The sequence below is a fragment of the Phyllostomus discolor genome, chromosome 1 (genome assembly GCF_004126475.2).
Source record: "Phyllostomus discolor isolate MPI-MPIP mPhyDis1 chromosome 1, mPhyDis1.pri.v3, whole genome shotgun sequence".
NCBI classification, from domain to species: Eukaryota; Metazoa; Chordata; class Mammalia; order Chiroptera; family Phyllostomidae; genus Phyllostomus; species Phyllostomus discolor.
Genome location: NC_040903.2, coordinates 14385403 through 14402719, shown reverse-complemented (window position 1 = coordinate 14402719; position 17317 = coordinate 14385403). Strand labels below are relative to the sequence as shown.

The following is a 17317-nucleotide window of genomic DNA, read 5'->3' as shown; positions in this document are numbered from 1 at the left end:
GTAAATACCCAGAAGTAGAATGCTAAGTCCTTCCTTGTCTCTTGTTATAGAACCTTTGTTTTAAAGTCTGTTTTGTCTAGTGTAAGTATTGCTACCATAGTTTTTGTGTTCATGAAATATCTTTTTCTGTCCCTTTACTTTCAGTCTGTGTGTGTCTGTGGATAAGGGTCTTGTTTCATTATCCATTCAGTCTCCACGTGTCTTTTGATTAGAGCGTTTAATCCATTTGTATTTCAAGTAATTGTTGATAAATATGTATTTATTGTCATTTTATTTGTATTTTTTATCGTTCTTATATACTGGTTAGGTGGTAATAAACTCCTTTAACTTTTGCTTTTCTGGGAAGCTCTTATCTGTCCATCGATTTTAAATGACAGCTTTGCAGGGTAGAGTAATCTTGGTTGTAAGTCCTTGCTTTTCATCACTTTGAATATTTTTTGCCAATCCCTTCTGGCCTGCAAAGTATATGTTGAGAGATCAGCTGACAGCCTTATAGGAGCTCCCTTGTACATAACTAAGTGCGTTTCTCTTGCTGCTTTTAAGAGTCTCTCCTTGTTTTTAATTTTTGGCATTTTAATGATGATGTGTCTTGGTGTAGACTTCTTTGGCTTTATCTTGTTTAGGACTCTCTGTGCTTCCTGGACTTGTATGTATGTCTGTTTCCTTCACCAGGTTAGAGAAGTTTTCTGTCATTATTTTTTCCCATACGTTTTCAATTATTCCTTGCTCTCTCTCTTCTCCCACTGATACCTCTATAATGTGAATGCTGGTATTCTTGAAGTTCTCCCAGAGGCTCCTTATACTATCTTCATTTTTTTGGATTTTTTTTCTTTTAGCTTTTCTGATTAGGTGTTTTCTGCTTCCTTATCTTCCAATCTCTGATGTGATTTTCTGCTTCATCTGCTCCCCTATTGATTCCCTGTAATATGTTCATTTTAGTTAGTAGTTAGTGTACTCTTTATTTTTGATCAGTTCTTTTTTATATTTTCTCTGTTTTTATGTTTCCTGCCTCTTTGTTGAAGTTCTAAGTTCATCTACTCTCCCCTTAAGTTCATTAACCATCCTTATAACCAGTGTTTTGAACTCTGCATCTAATAGATTGCTTGCCTCTATATTATTTAGTTCTTTTTCTGGAATTTTGCCCTGTTCTTTTGGGATACATTTCTTTGTTTCCTCATTTTGGCTGCCTCCTCATATTTGTTTCTATGTATTAGGTGGAGCTGCTGTGTCCCATGGGTTCGCCTTATATATTAGGGGTCCTGCAGGGCCCAGTGGCACAGCCTCCCCATCACTTGAGCTGGGCATTCTAGACCCATCCCCATGAGAGCTGTGTGTACTCTCCTGTTGTAGTCAAGTTTCAATTACTGTTGGCACTTCAGTGGGAAGGATTTCCCCCTAGACGGATTGGGGCAAGGACTGGCTACAACCACCGTGGAGGATCAGCTGTGCAGTGGCTGATTCTACAGAACAGGGCTTATTACTTCACTGGGGCCTGGTGCCTGCTGAGTCCTCCCCCGCAGCACGTTCCTCATGGAGGAGGTTGTGTGGTGTTTCAACATGGTGTAAAGCTCTCCACCAGGTGTGCTGGCTTTGGGGCCTTCTGGGAGGTGCAGGCCAAGGTCAGCCAGCACGTGTGCCCTGTTCAGGGTCACCCAGCGGGAGCTACAAAGTTATCTGCAGATGACCACTACTTGTGCTGGGCTTGGAGGTGCCCCAGCGAGGCCAGGCTGTGCACCACGGCCAGCTGCTGCTAGTGCTGGGCCTGGTTGTGGGAGGACGTGAGTGCTGCATGCACCCTGTGCTGCCGTCTTGACCAGAACCCTTTCATAGCATTTTAATACTTATGCATAGGTAGGTAATATTTTATGGAGCTTGAGATAGACTGTATAAATATCCCAAATATCAAAGCTTTGAGATATAATTCATTATTGTCTATTTATTTTTTATTTTTCATAGTTATTGTCTTTTCTTATGTCATAGCTGCTTTTTGCCTTGTATTAATCACTATGGAATATATAACAGCTGTGACAATAAGACTTTTACACAAAGTTAGACACTTAAAGGGTATAATTTATTATGTATTGATACATAGAAACTTAATAATGCTGTTATGCCAAATGAGCATATTTCTATTTTCTATTTTTGTTCTTGAATTGAAACTAAATAGCTAATGATATTAAATATTTGCTATAATAAATTAATGTAAGTCTCAAAGTGGTTTTTTGGTTACACTTGCTTAACTAGCAGATTAAACCGATTATTTTAGTGCACGCCCCTAAGAATTACCATCAGGCGTCCGGAACGAAACTTGGTCCTTGATTACAGGTGATCCTAGTAGACTAGTGTCCGCCTTGGGGTTTGCCGTTGATCTCTCTACTCTGGGCACCCTTTGCTTGATATATGGTAGATGCTCATCGGATGCTTGTTGCATGAGCCAGTGCAAGGTATTTGGGCACACTTAGGTTCACCGTTGTGTAGTCATCTCTTGTTCTGGATGTAGAGTCATCCAGAAAGAAGAAGCATCTTTCTGGAAAATTAGTTAAAAAGCAAATCCCATTTCGATACTGACTTCATTGAATTAGATGTTTTACAGAACATTTCCCCATGTGAGTATCGTTGAAACCTCGTGGAAGGGACTGGGTTGAAATGGCGAGTGCCTGTTGTGTGTGGCGGGCACCACACTTGTGGGCGCGGGACTTCCTCCTGGGCAGGCGCTGCCCTTCCAAGGCTCTTTTCTTACATCCAGGTGATGGTGCTGTTGACTTGAGGGGTGTTCTGTCGTCATTTTGGAATCTAGGCATTCCTGTTATACCATGGTTCTTCTAACTTTTGACATTTGGGGTTTGACTTGAAAGTTTTCGGCTACTTTTAGATGACTTCACAGGCCCATGCTTGTGTTCGTTGTGCTTAGTATGAGTGAAAAGGCACCCGCTTGGAGAATGGCCTGCAGGAATGTGTAGCTCAGCTGGTGAGTGGCTCCAGGAGGCAGCCCATCCCTGCTTGTCCCTGGGATGTTGTTCTTACTAATCATTGGATAAATATTTCATGGGAGAAATTTTATCTCCTAGTGATATTTATGAATTGGGTGGCTCTATCTCAGATGTCAAGAGGTAACTGTTTTTGTAACATCCAGAACTTGGTTCTTTTCCTTTTATCTAGGTAGAGAAGTGTGGGATACACAGGGACAGGACGAGAGTAGGATTATAGCTACCAGGCATTAGCATGAGTCTGTAGGAGTCCTGTTAGCTAATGTTAGCTGTAACCAGAAAACCCTTGTAGGCTCTGGGAAAAGCAGGTGGGTGGGGAGCAAACATTTTTATGAATGTGTGCTATACTCCAGGAACTCTGCTAGGTTTATTAAATTCAACATTCCATATGACTCAGAGTAAGTTGATGAGGTAGCTATTATTCCCGTTTTGCAGATGGAACTGAGGCTCAGAAAAGCTAAGTACTTACCCAGGGCCCACATGTAAGTGGCAGAACTGCCACTGAAACTCAGGTTGGTGTGACGCTAAAGCCTCTCCTTCCTGCCTTGCCGCTCTGCTCCCACTGCGTCCAGGGGCGAGGGAGCGCTCGCCTGCTCCGTGCTGGGCCTGAGAGCCGTGAAATGATGGTTTCGTGACTGCCCGCATTTTCTCTAGTGGAGGTATGTAAAACCCCACAGACTCTACTGGGTTAACCGGTTTTATTTAAAATTCTTTGTATAGCATTTACTTAGAATAGAGACCGTCTGCAGTAGTAACCTTCAAAGTGTTGGAGTGCTCATTTGAGAACTCTGTCACTGTAAGCGAATAAAATTGTTCTTTAACAACTTCATTCATCAGGCAAGTCTTTCCATTGAAAAATGTCGATGTCCTCCATAAACCATAATTGCACATATGTAGCATAAATATTGTTTTTTTTTTTTATTGGATTTGTTGCAGAAGTGAGGGCCTCTTCTGTTTAAATGGACTTGCTTCTGAACTGTGAAAATTTAATCGTAATAGTTTATTGGTTCAGCTCTGGAGAAGCTGAGGCAAAGCTATTTTGCTCCATCCAGAGCTATTTATATACCATCACTGAGAGCTCCTTTTTATATTATTGGTGTAACCACGTACTAAAAAAGGAGTGTTAAAAGAAAACTTAGGATTTTTTTATTCTGTGCCCTTATTCACCACAATGATATTTTTAGAGGTTATTTCATCTAGTATATCCCTTCAGAAAAGACTATCTTTTTTCAAAATAGAAGCAGACAAGAACTCAGCTTGAAGCCATTCCTTCTCAAGCCATCATTTTTACAGGGTGAAAGGATCAGAGAGAGTGGAACTGTGTGTTTTAATCTAACCTTTGTCCTTAGCCCTTTCCCCATCAACACATCTTCATTGAGGGGAGAAATGACCGTGAATTTAACTGAAGCAGCCTTGAAGAAAAGGGGTTAAAACTTAAGAGACTGTTTCTTTGGGTTTCCCTAAGAAAAAGATCAGTCTCAGAAGTTTATCCTCGCCTCTGTTTTGCTTCCAGAGAAAGCCATTATTCTGCCTAGCTTCCGTTTTAGAGGAGTGCTGTGTGGAACAGGGCCAGCAGGTAATCACGGCTGCAGATAGCTGCGGAGTCGGACAGGTGCAGAGGAGGGATGACACGGGAATGGCCGCTCCAGTGGCGGGCATTTCTTAGCTGAAGCTTGGAGGACGGGCTAAGTTCTAAGAGGACATCAGACATCTACTTCAAACAACGTCCTATAACAAAGCTGAGTCTGGACACATTAGTATTTCTGCACCCCTGAAAGTGGAGTAGTTGAATCTCAGCAAAAGCATGAGATCTCAAGCCTGGCTGTGGGGCCTCAACAGAAGGGTTGAAATCAATGCTTTAGCCTACGATGCAAAGACCGCCACGCGTGCCTGGACCCTTTAACCCGGCCACACCCAGGGAGAGCGGCACACTGTGTCTGTGCTGCTGTCTTCGGTACGGGCAGCTGTGGGCGGACAAGTGCCTGCAGTCTGCTGTCCACTCGCCCTTTCCGGTCATCACCGAACTACGGGGCTGCTTGTTACGTTTCTCATTTGATGTATTGTCCACCTGCGAGGCATACTGTAATAATATGTGGAGTTCTTTTTACATCTTATTCTGTAACATGAAACAGTATGTTTCAAAAAACATGATTACAAAAGACTTTTTTCTTTAAAATTTAGTGAATTATGTGCATCTTTGGGTTATGGGGAGGGACAGGCTGAATGTTGGGCGTCATGACTGCAAAGTAGTTCGCAAAAGGCCACATGAAAGGTAATGCTTAATATAATTCGACTTCTGTTCCATTAACATCTTGAACTATGGTGTAAAGTTTTGGATTTTTAGTCTGGAAATGTAGCTGACATTAGCATTCAGGTATACAGCTCAGTTTATCTCTACTGAGAGTCTTTTAAAATTAGGTTAAGTACAGCAAAAAAGACATAGAAAATCAATAATATTTCATTTCTTTTAAGTAAGATCTTTCTATATACATTTGCTTGGGGTGCTAATAAATTTCTCCCTTTATAGAAGTATTTTATAATAAATGTCAGTTATAGATTTAACTGTAGCAAAAATATATAGTGCAGGTTCTGTAGTACCTTTAATATATCAGGTAAAAAAATGCTTAGCTAAGTATTAGTGTAGGAAATAGTGATACGGTCTCCTAAATGATGTATTTTAAATGTAGTGATATTAACGGGAGAGCATTTAGGACCTTAATATCTGGAATATTGTAAGCTTCAGTGTATTATGCTTTCAGATAATTTAAGCTCCTTTGCTTATTGGATTACCTATCATAACCCTTCACATAGAGTAGAGATACTATAAATATTTGCAAGTGGATGTGAACTTGACTCACAACTATTTTTTTTGTCTAATTACTCCCATAGTAGTGGTATGAGATTGTTACCTTAGTGTTATGTTTATTGTCTAAAGATTTTTATCCCATTGTTAGCTGCAGTTAACACTGAAGTCTAGTGCCATTTCCAAGTGATTATAGAACTGATTTGGTTAAAATTAATTTGTTCAAGTATTAGAAATTGAAAATTGGGAAAAAAATCTCAGTTTTTTAATAGGCATGTATGCAGTAGTAAGTTTAAAAGCACTGCTAGGGCTATTACTAAGGATGCACATTTCTCTCTTTAGAAATAGCTAAGTACAAATTAAGTATAGTTCATTCAGACAACACAGTGTTGAAAACCCACATATAACTTTTGACTCCCCTGAAACTTAACTACAGTGAGCCCTGGCTGTCTGTGGGAGATTGGGTGGCTCTAGGCCACTCCCCCGCCCCTGTAGATAGATCTGCAGGTGCCCAAGTCCTTATATAAAACGGCATAGAGCAGTGTATCCAGTAGGCCCTCCATATGCACAGATTCTGAACTGTGCATCAAAGTACTTAAATCTGTGCTGTTCAAGGGTCAGCTGTGCTCTGCAAGTGTGGCCACATTGGTGAGTGTTGTGGCAGCCATACTAGACAGAATAATATTTTAAATTGTTCCTCACTTCTGAAATTTTTTTTTGTTACACTGGAGGGAAAACATAGGAGTCTGTAATAGGCATTTCTGGGCTATTATATTTATTTCTATTTATGAGAAGTTGATGAATACGAGAATAAGAAAATGCAGATTAAGACTTTAGTTTATAATATAGGAGAAGGAAAATCAGCAATTAATATTTAAAAATGTGACTTAAAAAATACAGAGCATTTAAATTTGTGACTTACGTACTTTATAGTAGATGAAAATATGTAAAAGAAACCCAGGAATTCTGCTCTTCATTAACACTGGTATGGTACTAAAAGATTATGAATTGTTCCAGTTGCTAGAAAACCTCTTAGCTTCTTTATTCCATTTGGTGATTGTTTTACCTTCTGAAGTGAATATCGAAATACTAATTTAAGAAGGCAGAAATCTTTATATGTTTAAGATGCCTACCACAACTTGTTTTTTCTGTTTATGGTGATAACATTTGTCTCCTTAAATATTTCTCTACAATTTTTAAATGACAAAAGAAAAAGACATCACATGTATCAGTGGGTTCAATAGGTATGACAAATATGGATATCGACTTTTTAAATACAAAAAAATCAATTTCTTTTAATCTAAGATTTCATAATTCTGGCATGTTGAGATCAGTCTTATATAATATCCTAAGAATTTAAGAACAACAATTAGTTTAAAAATTTTTTATGTCAGAATATGAAATATACTGTGTGTCAACAGGGGTAAAAATGTTGTGGTCTTCAGTAGACTCATTAATAATTCATAAACTTGGTAGGAATTGTCCTTTTCTTTTAACCTTTAGCTAACAAAAGATGGAGTTCATCATCTTTGTGCTTTAGACATGAAAAAGCTCTCCCGAGGGCCCGTGTGGGACCAGACTCTGTAGCCCTTGCCTTACGGAGACTACGGCAGCTTCTGTGGCCTTGGGCGTCAGAGAAGCATCTTCTCCTGCTGTCTCCCAGGCAGGGCTGGCCCCTGGCCCTTAGTGTATCAGCTTTGACTGTGGCTGGAGGAGGCCAGTACGGATGGGTGTTCAAGGGCAGACTTTGGTGGGCAGATTTTCATTTCTGTTCTTTTGAAAGGGCTTACTAGGAGAAGAAAGTATAATTCTAGGTCAATTTGTAACTTCTTACATGTGCCCGTGAAATTTTATACTCACAAAATACACATATTTTAATTTTATTTTCTTCATTGTTTTCTGGAGTGGGATCATGAATACAATTGTTAGTTTTTAGTTGCTATATTTTTTAATTGAGTTTAGAGAATCATTGATTTTCAGTTTATATGATTTAAAAGAAATACATCTTTAAACTCCCTCTTCCTAATTTACTTATATTCTAAAAGCCTGGCATGTTTTTCTTCGTGTTGAGAAAACTGGTGAAGGAGACAGAGTCCCTTTCAAGGAGTTTTTCTATTCTACTAGGTCATCATAGGCAATATGCATTTTAGCAAATAAATGGGGTAATTTCACATTGTGATAAATACAGTGAGGGAACCAACATAGGTAATGGTGTTGCAGTGAGAGCGGGAGTTGGGAATGGGCAGGGTTGGAGAGCTGCTTTTGTAGGGAAGTGACAAAGGAATGTCTTACTAGTCTGTGTCAGAAGGACCGCTGGTGGGATGACCTGGGGGAAGAGCTTCTGAGTCTGTGGAAGCAGGTGCAGGCATCAGGCGAGAAGGCTGATGTGGCTGGTGCCATAGTAGGTGGAGGGGAGGGCAGTTGCCGAGTTGGGCATGTTGGGTAGGCAGATTGTTTTGGGCCTTATAAATGAAGAGTTTGTTTTTTCATACCTACAAGTGGAAGTCATTGGGAGGGACGGGATCTGATTTATGCCTTTGAAAGACCACTTTGGCCTCTGCATGTAGAGCAGGTTGTAGAGAGGTGGGAAAGGAGGCAGAGAAATCACTTAGAATGTATTGCTGTGGTCCCGCACAGAGGGCGACAGCCGCTTGGATGAGAGCAGTAGCCCTGGAGGTTCTGAAAAGAGGATCGATTTGTGATAGATATGTAATAGCCCCAAATCAGGTTCACTGCCTTCTTCACCTAAATCCTGTGGTTTCTGATCAGTGTGGCAGCTCTGAATCTCACTGGATTGCAGCAAAGGACAGAACTGCTCCTAGGCACACGGAGTGTAATTTAATTTACATCACACGCTTTCACCAGGCAGGTTTTGTCTTTCTAAATTTGGCAAGTTGCAATACAAATTTATTTGATTTTCTTTAAGTGTAACATTTTGTTATTGCAGGAAATGTTTTCATATTTGTCCATCCAACTAAAGAAGCTGTCAGAAGCCTATAATGAAAGACTGTTGCATACACCTCAAAATCCCATATCTTTAGGTAATCTTTTTTTCCTTTAAAAAAAAAAAAATCAGCACTTCGGAACCATCCCCAGCAGGAAGCTGGTATTTCTAGAAAGAGTATGAATTCTTTCTGGTTACAGTGTTATTTCTAAATTTATTACAGTATTAATTTGTAAATTGAAAAGATTTAGTTAGCCTTTAGAAATGCTTTAATGTATTTCTGAGATAAAAAACTACATACTGAAAGAATCCAAATCAATATTAAGTATTATAATGGAGAAACAGAGAAATAATACTTTAACTCCTGCTTCTAATAAAAATCATTTGGTCACTAGTAAGGAGTCTATATAAAAAATTTCTACCAGTTAACAGAACACCATAATATTAGAAGTTTGTTTTCTTGAGTGTCTCTATGTTAGAGAATTCTGTATTTATGATAATTTCCTTTGTTTGTATAAGAACTATATATTTTTGTCATGTAGTACACGACCTACTAAACAGGGTAATATGAATGTTGACTTTTATGCATTAAGGAACTTTTAAGCTTCATAATTATCCTTTTTAGTTTGTGAATATATGCAGTGTAATATGTTTCATATTTCACGTACATTTGAGGAAAGTAAGGAAACAGTCATTTGTAACTGAAACCTTTTTCTGGAATGGGCTGCCATGTAAAACGATGTGACTATTAATATGTAATAAACCTCATCCCAGTCAGTCCTTCGCTAGCCTATAGTCCTGGTAGATATTGTGGAAGGGGATATAGTATAGTTTGAATCCCTGTTCTGCCACGTACTAGCCCCTAACTTCCTTTCTCCTGTCCGTAAAAGAGAGATAATGATCCCTCACATGCAAAGTTGGTAAAGAGTGGTCGAGATTATGTTTGTAAACCCTCTAGTATGGTAAGTCTGTCCTCAGGAAGTGGTGCCCAGTGTCCGTGGTTGGCGGTATGAGGAGAGTGTAGTTTGCCCATGACCTCAGAAGGAGTTTTTATGTCCATATGCAGAAGCTGATGTTACTTAGTCTTACAGGTGTGCTGAAATACACCCCACATTCTCATTTCACAACGTCTTAAAGCATGGCTGAATTTGAATAAACTGCCATATTGATCACGTCATTGTTCCATCTGTTTAATTGGAAAATTCACTCTTTACAGGGGTGATATGGAAATTCTGTCCGATTCTGAGTATGTTCATTTATATTAACATATTTTTGTCTGATATGCAAACAAATCCTGACTATAATTTATTAAGTGCATTCAAGTAAAATCACACCACTTGACAATGAATAAAAAGTAATGTCTCTGTGAAATAAGCCAGTTAGAAAAAGACAAATACTGAATTGATTCATTTATATGAGGTACTTAGAGCAGTCAGAACCACAGAGACAGGAAGTACAGTGGTGGCTGCCAGGAGGGGAGAACTGGGAGTCATTTGTGTGAGGTGCACAGTTTTGGTTTTACAAGATGATAAGAACTCTGGGGAGGGCGGGTGGTGGTGGTGACCGCACAGCAGTGTGGATGTATTTAGTACCACGGAACGTGCACTTGAAACTGGCTGAGATGGTAAATTCCATGTTACGTGTGTTTTTAGACACAAATAAGTAATGTCTCTGTTATTATGTGTTGTTTTTTTGAGGCTCATTGGGATACTTTTTTTCCTTTTCAGCTGTGACACTTAAGACATTAGATGAACACTGCGACAAAGCTGTCACTCAGCTGGGCTCAATGCTTTTCACCAGACAGGTTTCTGGAGCCAGGTATGTTTAAAAGAGGCTTGGATTTGTTCAGCCTGTAAAAGTTAATTTTAATGAAGCACCTTTCTTTAACAATTGCCCCCCACGCATATGCTGAACTACCCGCGAGGATTCATCGTGCAGTAAGTGGTGATGCGGTAGAGAACCCAGGCGGGTAATGTGCATCTGTGGGCTGCCTGCACTTGAAATCGTCACAGAGAGATATGAATCTTGTTGGTTTTAATAGACACACAGAAACAGAAGTCCATTACCTCTCTGTGCAAATATTTGTCTTTATTTTCTTTTGTTAGATAATCTGCCTTGTGGTTTCACTTAATGGTGTTAGAAATAAGTCATCTTCATTACTAAATTTAAGTGAAAATGTTTTTAAGGAAAAGCCCATTTTCTAAACTAAAGGTTATACAATTCTTTTTTAAAAATTATTTTTATTAAAATATTTTATTTGTTTATTTTAGAGAGAGGGAAGGGAGGGAGAAAGAGAGGGAGAGAAGGAAATATCGATGTGTGGGAGAAACGTTGACTGGTAGCCCCTCACACACGCCCCATCTGGGGACCAGGCCTGCAACCCAGGCATGCGTCTTGACCAGGAATTGAACTGACAACATTTTGCTTTGTAGGATGACAGTCAACCAACTGAGCCACGCTGGTCAGGGCAGGTTATGCAGTTCTTGTCTAAGTACTGCCTTTTAAAAATGCAGTTTTTGCTTTTTTATGTACATGGCTTAAAAATTAATTTAGCTTTTAATTTGCTGGTGTCAGAGAAAAATGACTTGAAAAGAAATATTGTGGTCTAAGTATTCTTCTGTACATTCTTCTATTATTTTTCTCTGACCACCAGAGGTTAGAGATTTTACATCGAAGAACAACTTTTTTTTAAGGTTTTATTTATTTATTTTTAGAGAAGGAAGGGAGGGAGAAAGAGAGAGAGAAACATCAATGTGCGGTTGCTGGGTGTCATGGCCTGCAACCCAGGCATGTGCCCTGACTGGGAATCGAACCTGTGACACTTTGGTTCACAGCCTGTGCTCAATACACTGAGCTATGCCAGCAAGGGCCGAAGAACAACTTTTTAAAGGAAAAAAAAAAGATTAGTTGAGTTTTTACCTTGAACTATGTCTGTTTAGCACAGCATAGTTGGACACTCCTAAAATGCTTTTCTTGGTTTTGTTTTTAGTGTTGCCATGATTTGTCTTTATGTTAGAGTTGATCTTAATTGACTTCTTTGGGGGAAAAAAAGTATCTCTTAGAAATCTTCTTATATCAAGTATACCAGTGAAATCAACCTTAAAAAATACATGTGCCATTGCTGAGTATTATTGATTGCTGAGAACTACCCCACTGTAAGCAGTTACATAATTTCTTCTACATCCTTGCTTTAAAACCCTTACTGCATAGCACTGGTTAGATTGGTGGAATTTTTGTTCGTTGATTATTTAAGATGACACATGGCAATTAATCAAAATGGTTTTGGCTTACTAGTTTCACCATTCCATTAAAGTCTGTATATGTGAAGTCACATTCCATATTTGGTATAAAAACGAATAATTTTCACCTTTTTGAAGAATATAGGTGTTTGTGATTCTGCGAGCTTGTACCTCTTTAATACAAGATGAATACATGGTAATCACGTTTCCATGTAAAATTGAGTGCATTGTATACTTTTTACCATATTTTTGGACCAAAAGACGCACCTAGGTTTTAGAGGAGGAAAATAGGGAAAAAAATTCTGAAGCAAAAAATGTGATAAAATATTTAATAACATAAATAACATTATTTCACCAAGGTAAATGTAAACAGAACTCAACAGCAGCATTAACAACCATTATTCCTCCCAGATTTGTGGTGGGGGCGGGGAGGGAAAGAGGGCGTGCGTCTTATAGTCTGAAAAATATGGTAGTTTAAGGCTGACAGTCTTTTTCCATGGGCAACGAATTATAACCCTCTGAAGTAGATGTAAGGCTTACTAACACAGACATCTTTTGCTTATGGGTGGTGTACTGACATCACCAGACATACTAAACTGGTAAACTTTTTCCATTCCAGAGTTGTGCCTCTTGGGTCTGTGCAAACCGTGAACGGCTATACTTTCAGAGGCTTTATGTCACATACAGATAATTACCCATGTGCGTACCTCAATGCCGCCTCCGCCATCGGAATGAAGACCCAGGACGTGGACTTGTTCATACAGAGACTTGACAAGTGTTTAAAGACAATAAGGAAAGAACAAAGTAGGGAGAGTGACGTGTCTGGAATTGACAGCAGTGACAAAACGGAAGATGTGGACGCTGAAGAACTCTACAAGTAGTAATCAGATTCTTGACACATAGCGGGACCCTTCCTCATGACATGTGAGGGGGTTCTTTTTGCTAATTTGAAAGAAACGATGCGGCAACAGTACAGGAAGCAGTGTAAAGACAAGACTTGAGATGTTTGGATTGAGAATGTCCTGGAGCATGTTTGGTCAGGGAGTAGAATATGGCCTGATTGGCCACTGATGATTGTTACATTTCTTACTCTTACACTGCCTGAGTCATTATGATCCTTAACACATTACAGTATGCAATTAGCATTTTTCTAATTGTGAGAATATTTGCCAATTAAGCATTATGATTCAGATAATTCTTACTAATGTGAGGGCAGGGTAATTACCACAGTACGCTTTGAAATGTGTAGACTGCTTCTTCCTGACCATCTCTGCTGTTCACAGACCACTTATGCTTCTGATCACACTGAATTTAGAGGGTCTCTAATGCCACTAAGTACTAGATGTTTGTTGGTACATGCAGGTCACCATATGCCTGTAAAATGGGAGGCAGAGTCAAGGTGTAAGCTGTGATTTTCTCTCAGCAGCAATGGTTCTCAACAGGGGACGATTTGCTTATATCCAGGCAACATCTGGGACTTTTCTGGTTGTTCTGACTGGAGGGATGTTACTGTCGTCTGACATCTCTCAGTGGACAAGAAAACTTCCTAAAACAAAGAATTATCCAGCCCCAAATTTCAGCTGAGCTGAGGTTGAGAAACACCGCTGTAAAGCCAGCGAACTCCTCAAGTAACGAGTTTTCCGTAGCAACTTTAATTGTTCACTAGTGCTTCAAAGAAGACAGCTCCATAATGTTATCTCAGCATATGGTAGAGTCCTGAGTAATAACCAGGGTTACCAGTTCTAAATATGTCATTATAAATTGTTTTATGTGGCACTTACATGTTTTTCCATTTGGGCAAGTGAAAACTTGAATTCCACTGTTTTTGCTCTAAGCAGACTTTGTGTGTTGGTTGGTTTGTTCGGGTGTTGTGCAGAGCCACCAGCCAGAGTGGTTGGCCATGGGTATTTTTGAACACATGTTTAGCTAGGGAGGTGAAAACGATACAGGATGATCAACAGGTGTAATCCCCCTCCCTCCCACATGCTCGCTTTTTGAGTCTGAAATCCCAGAATTATTGGCCGTAACAAGTGTTTGGTGGTTAATTTTAAGAAATAGATAATGTCTCACAGTCTGAGGAATCGGTGAAGCCTCTGAACACACCAAGTAGGTGGTGAAGCCGTGTGTCCTGAGACCTGCTCTGTAGAACATTGCTCCTGAGACGCGCTGGCACGGATAAAAGGTTCTGCGGACAAATAGTTTGGGGACTTGGAAAACCTGCCTATCAGCATATTAAAGGCTCTGAGAATTCCTTTGAAACCAGTTTGAATGTATCCTTATTTGAAGACTTGAGTGCATTGACCATACTTTTAAAGACACCACGGGAGAGAATCCTGCCTTCATTTCTGGGTGGTGTTTTCCCGCTGACCTGGCGGTGTGAGCTGTGACGCCCGAGCTCAGACAGACACTGCTCCCGCTCGGGTGCGTCAGCCAGCACGCTTCAGACGCTGGCGTGGTGACAGCCTTGGAAGTCAAGGCCTGAGATAAAATACTCAGTTATAAATGTCACAAAAGTTACTTTTAAATGAATCTTTGGAGTTCAAATACTTTAAATCTGTTTTTAAAAATAGGTTTAATAGCTCATTGTAAAGGAATAAATCCTGGATCAAAAGGTCGTGTGGTGTTCTCCATGTGAATTCGGGGCTGAACTGGAGAACCCGTAAAGCTGGAGAGTCCCCACAGAACCTCTGGAGTCTGCGGAAGGGGGAGGAGGGCCGTGGCCGGTGCCGGTGCTGGTGGCGCACGGCCCCTCCAGGTAGGCCAGGGCTGGGTTACAGAATAAGCGCTCTGTGCTGCGTGATCGTCATTTAGCTGAAGGAAGGCCAGAGCCGAGAGACTAGCAAATGTGGTCTCATCTGCAGTGTCTCAGCAGTTCTTGGGCTTTGGCTGCTGAATAGATAATAATTCTAATTGAAGATAAATTACATGAACCCACATGTGAATGATAGATACGTTACAACGTCTCATTCCTGGTCCATGAAATCAGCTGCCGTTTTTATTGTCAGTGCTTTCTTTTCAGAGGTTTTGGAATTTCAGTTCTGTTCCTGCTGGTTTAAATTCGACCTTGAGATTACAGAATTTCCTGAGTTTTTGAAGGGATGTTATGGGTTCTGTGTGTTCAGGCTTTCCTTCGCCCCCACCCTGGTGTCGTTTTCCCATGTTCACTCCCGTTTCCACGTGTAAATATACAAGAGCATGTACAGGCGGTTGTTCGTTTCAAAGTGCTAGTATTGGGGGGTCACTGGCAACCCACATAACTGGCCCTAGTTATCCCGAAACTGTGGCAGACGGGCAGCGGATGGTGCCTTTTCCAGTCGTTGGCTGGGGTGGCCTCTTCCATCTTTATGGCCCACCTGCTCTTCCCTCAGGCTGTCAGGTAGAGATTTGGAGTTTGGTTTCTAAAGCCCTCGGGCTGTGGTAGTCTGCCCAGAAAAGAAAATCCAATACCACAAAGTATTGTTTAGGTCATTCCACGTTGTGTCGCTTATACGCACAGCAGGGAAAGGAATTTTAAACCCAGCTCTCCGCTCGGCTCTCGCCTTCTCAGCTGATGAATTCCCCCTCTGTCAGGGGATGATGTGTGATGCCAGCCTTAGGAACTCAGTGTTCGACAGTAAATCTTTCCACTTCGCTTTTTCTATTAGTTGAATAAAATTATAGGATGTGAATTATTGAATACAGTTCTGTTTAGCCAATAGGCACTTGATATACAAAATGGAAAATTTAAATATAAATTTTTCCAGTATTTTGCCTTAGCACGTAACTCTGCCGTGGCTGTTTCTCTAACCCCCCAGAAGAACTTGAACAAGGCCTAAGCTCCAGGATGTGCTTTTACTTTTAGGTTATATGCCTAGGGTAGGTTTTAGTGAAATTTAAATGAAACAAAAGTAAATTGAAAAAAAATAAATTAAGCAAAGGCAATTTTTTTTTTAGCCAGTGATGTTGCTTTAATATTGGATTAGTAGCTCCCTGTGAGAGTTAAATTCTTGAGTTCTTTCATGGAGGAAGATAGCCAGCAATTGACAAAAACAACAAACACCGGTGAGTCTCGTTCTTGTTACACTCAGAAATTTTTCTGAATACGAATCCACTTGGTGCATATAATAGCTGGGTTTTCTTTTCCATTTTGTAAGATGTACTGCTTTCTGCCAAACCCTTAAATGGTTTTGTTATCTTGTGCTTTTCTAAGACTAATCTTATTTTGTAATCAAAAAGGAATCCGGTTTATGTACACAGCTGTTTGATACCCTCTGAATGCTTTGATAAGAACAATCGAATTTGCTTTGTTAGGGAAAAACAAACAAACAACCTGTAAACCGTTTTTTTCCTTGTCTTTCACATTGTGTTGATGCTACGTCTTTTATGGCTACTTATAATATACAGGGCCAAGACTTACCCACTGTATTCTTTTGTGCTTTTTTTTTTTTTTTCACTTTCCTGCTCCTTTTGGCCATTATGGTATATACACATGTAAGGTGATGACGAGTTCAAGGCTAATGAATATATCTTTATAATTTTTCACCTAGTATTCTACAGTTCAGTCTAAAGCCTTAGGCAAAATGGAAATGTTTATGCTGGGTTGTTTTTTCAAGTAGTATCAACTTGAACTTTCAGAGAAGTGTGAAGAAAGGCTGTGTTTAACTGTATGATTGTGGGGATTGTAGTCATTAGAATTGAAGCTGACACTAACCTGCTAAACTGTTTGTTTTACCACAAAAAGAAAGATGTTTCCAAAAATATTTTTGGTGTAGACTGTTTAAAAATGAATTCTATGATTTATTACATGAAATAAATTTTTAATAAATCATTGACTGTACATTATATTTTGCCTCATCATTGCTATAGATAAAATCTGAAAGTACACGTAACACAAAACTACTCGCCTATTTCTGATTCAGTCATCGGTATCACCTTGCCTAGATACCAGCAAGAAGAGTCACACATACCTTCGATGAGAATCATGAGTCATAGGGGGTGGGGGGGTGGTTAGAGTATTTTATTTAAAAAAAAAAAAGAGGAAAGAGATGACAGTCCAGCAACCATTTTGTAAAGGGTCTGTTGACTATATAAAGTTGGATGCTTAGAAGTTACTGTTTTCTAAAAGAAGCACTTTACCTTTTATTTGAAAATAAAATAAATTAGTGTCACTTCCTTCTGCAGCAGGTTTCAGTTGGGTTGTTTGAATTTTGTGGGTAGTTTTCATTTCATTGGGAGTTCGATTCCTGCACTGGTCCTTATTACCATATGAGCTCAAATATTTAACCTCTCTGAATCTCAGTCTCATCCTAAGGTAAATGGGTACAACCCGATGGGATTGACACTAAGTGAGATGATAGTGTAAGAG

General features: G+C 39.7%; 1 protein-coding gene across 1 annotated transcript in view; it reads left to right on the top strand.

Annotated features, from left to right (window-relative positions):
• Positions 1 to 16987, top strand: part of SEPSECS (Sep (O-phosphoserine) tRNA:Sec (selenocysteine) tRNA synthase) — a 36574-nt gene extending 19587 nt beyond the window's left edge. Inside the window, exons 9-11 of the mRNA XM_028508200.2 lie at positions 8738 to 8831; positions 10462 to 10552; positions 12593 to 16987. Coding sequence (XP_028364001.1) covers positions 8738 to 8831; positions 10462 to 10552; positions 12593 to 12854 — 447 coding nt within the window. The 3' untranslated portion in view covers positions 12855 to 16987. The remainder of the gene's footprint in view (positions 1 to 8737; positions 8832 to 10461; positions 10553 to 12592) is intronic.
• Positions 16988 to 17317: the final 330 nt, after the last annotated feature.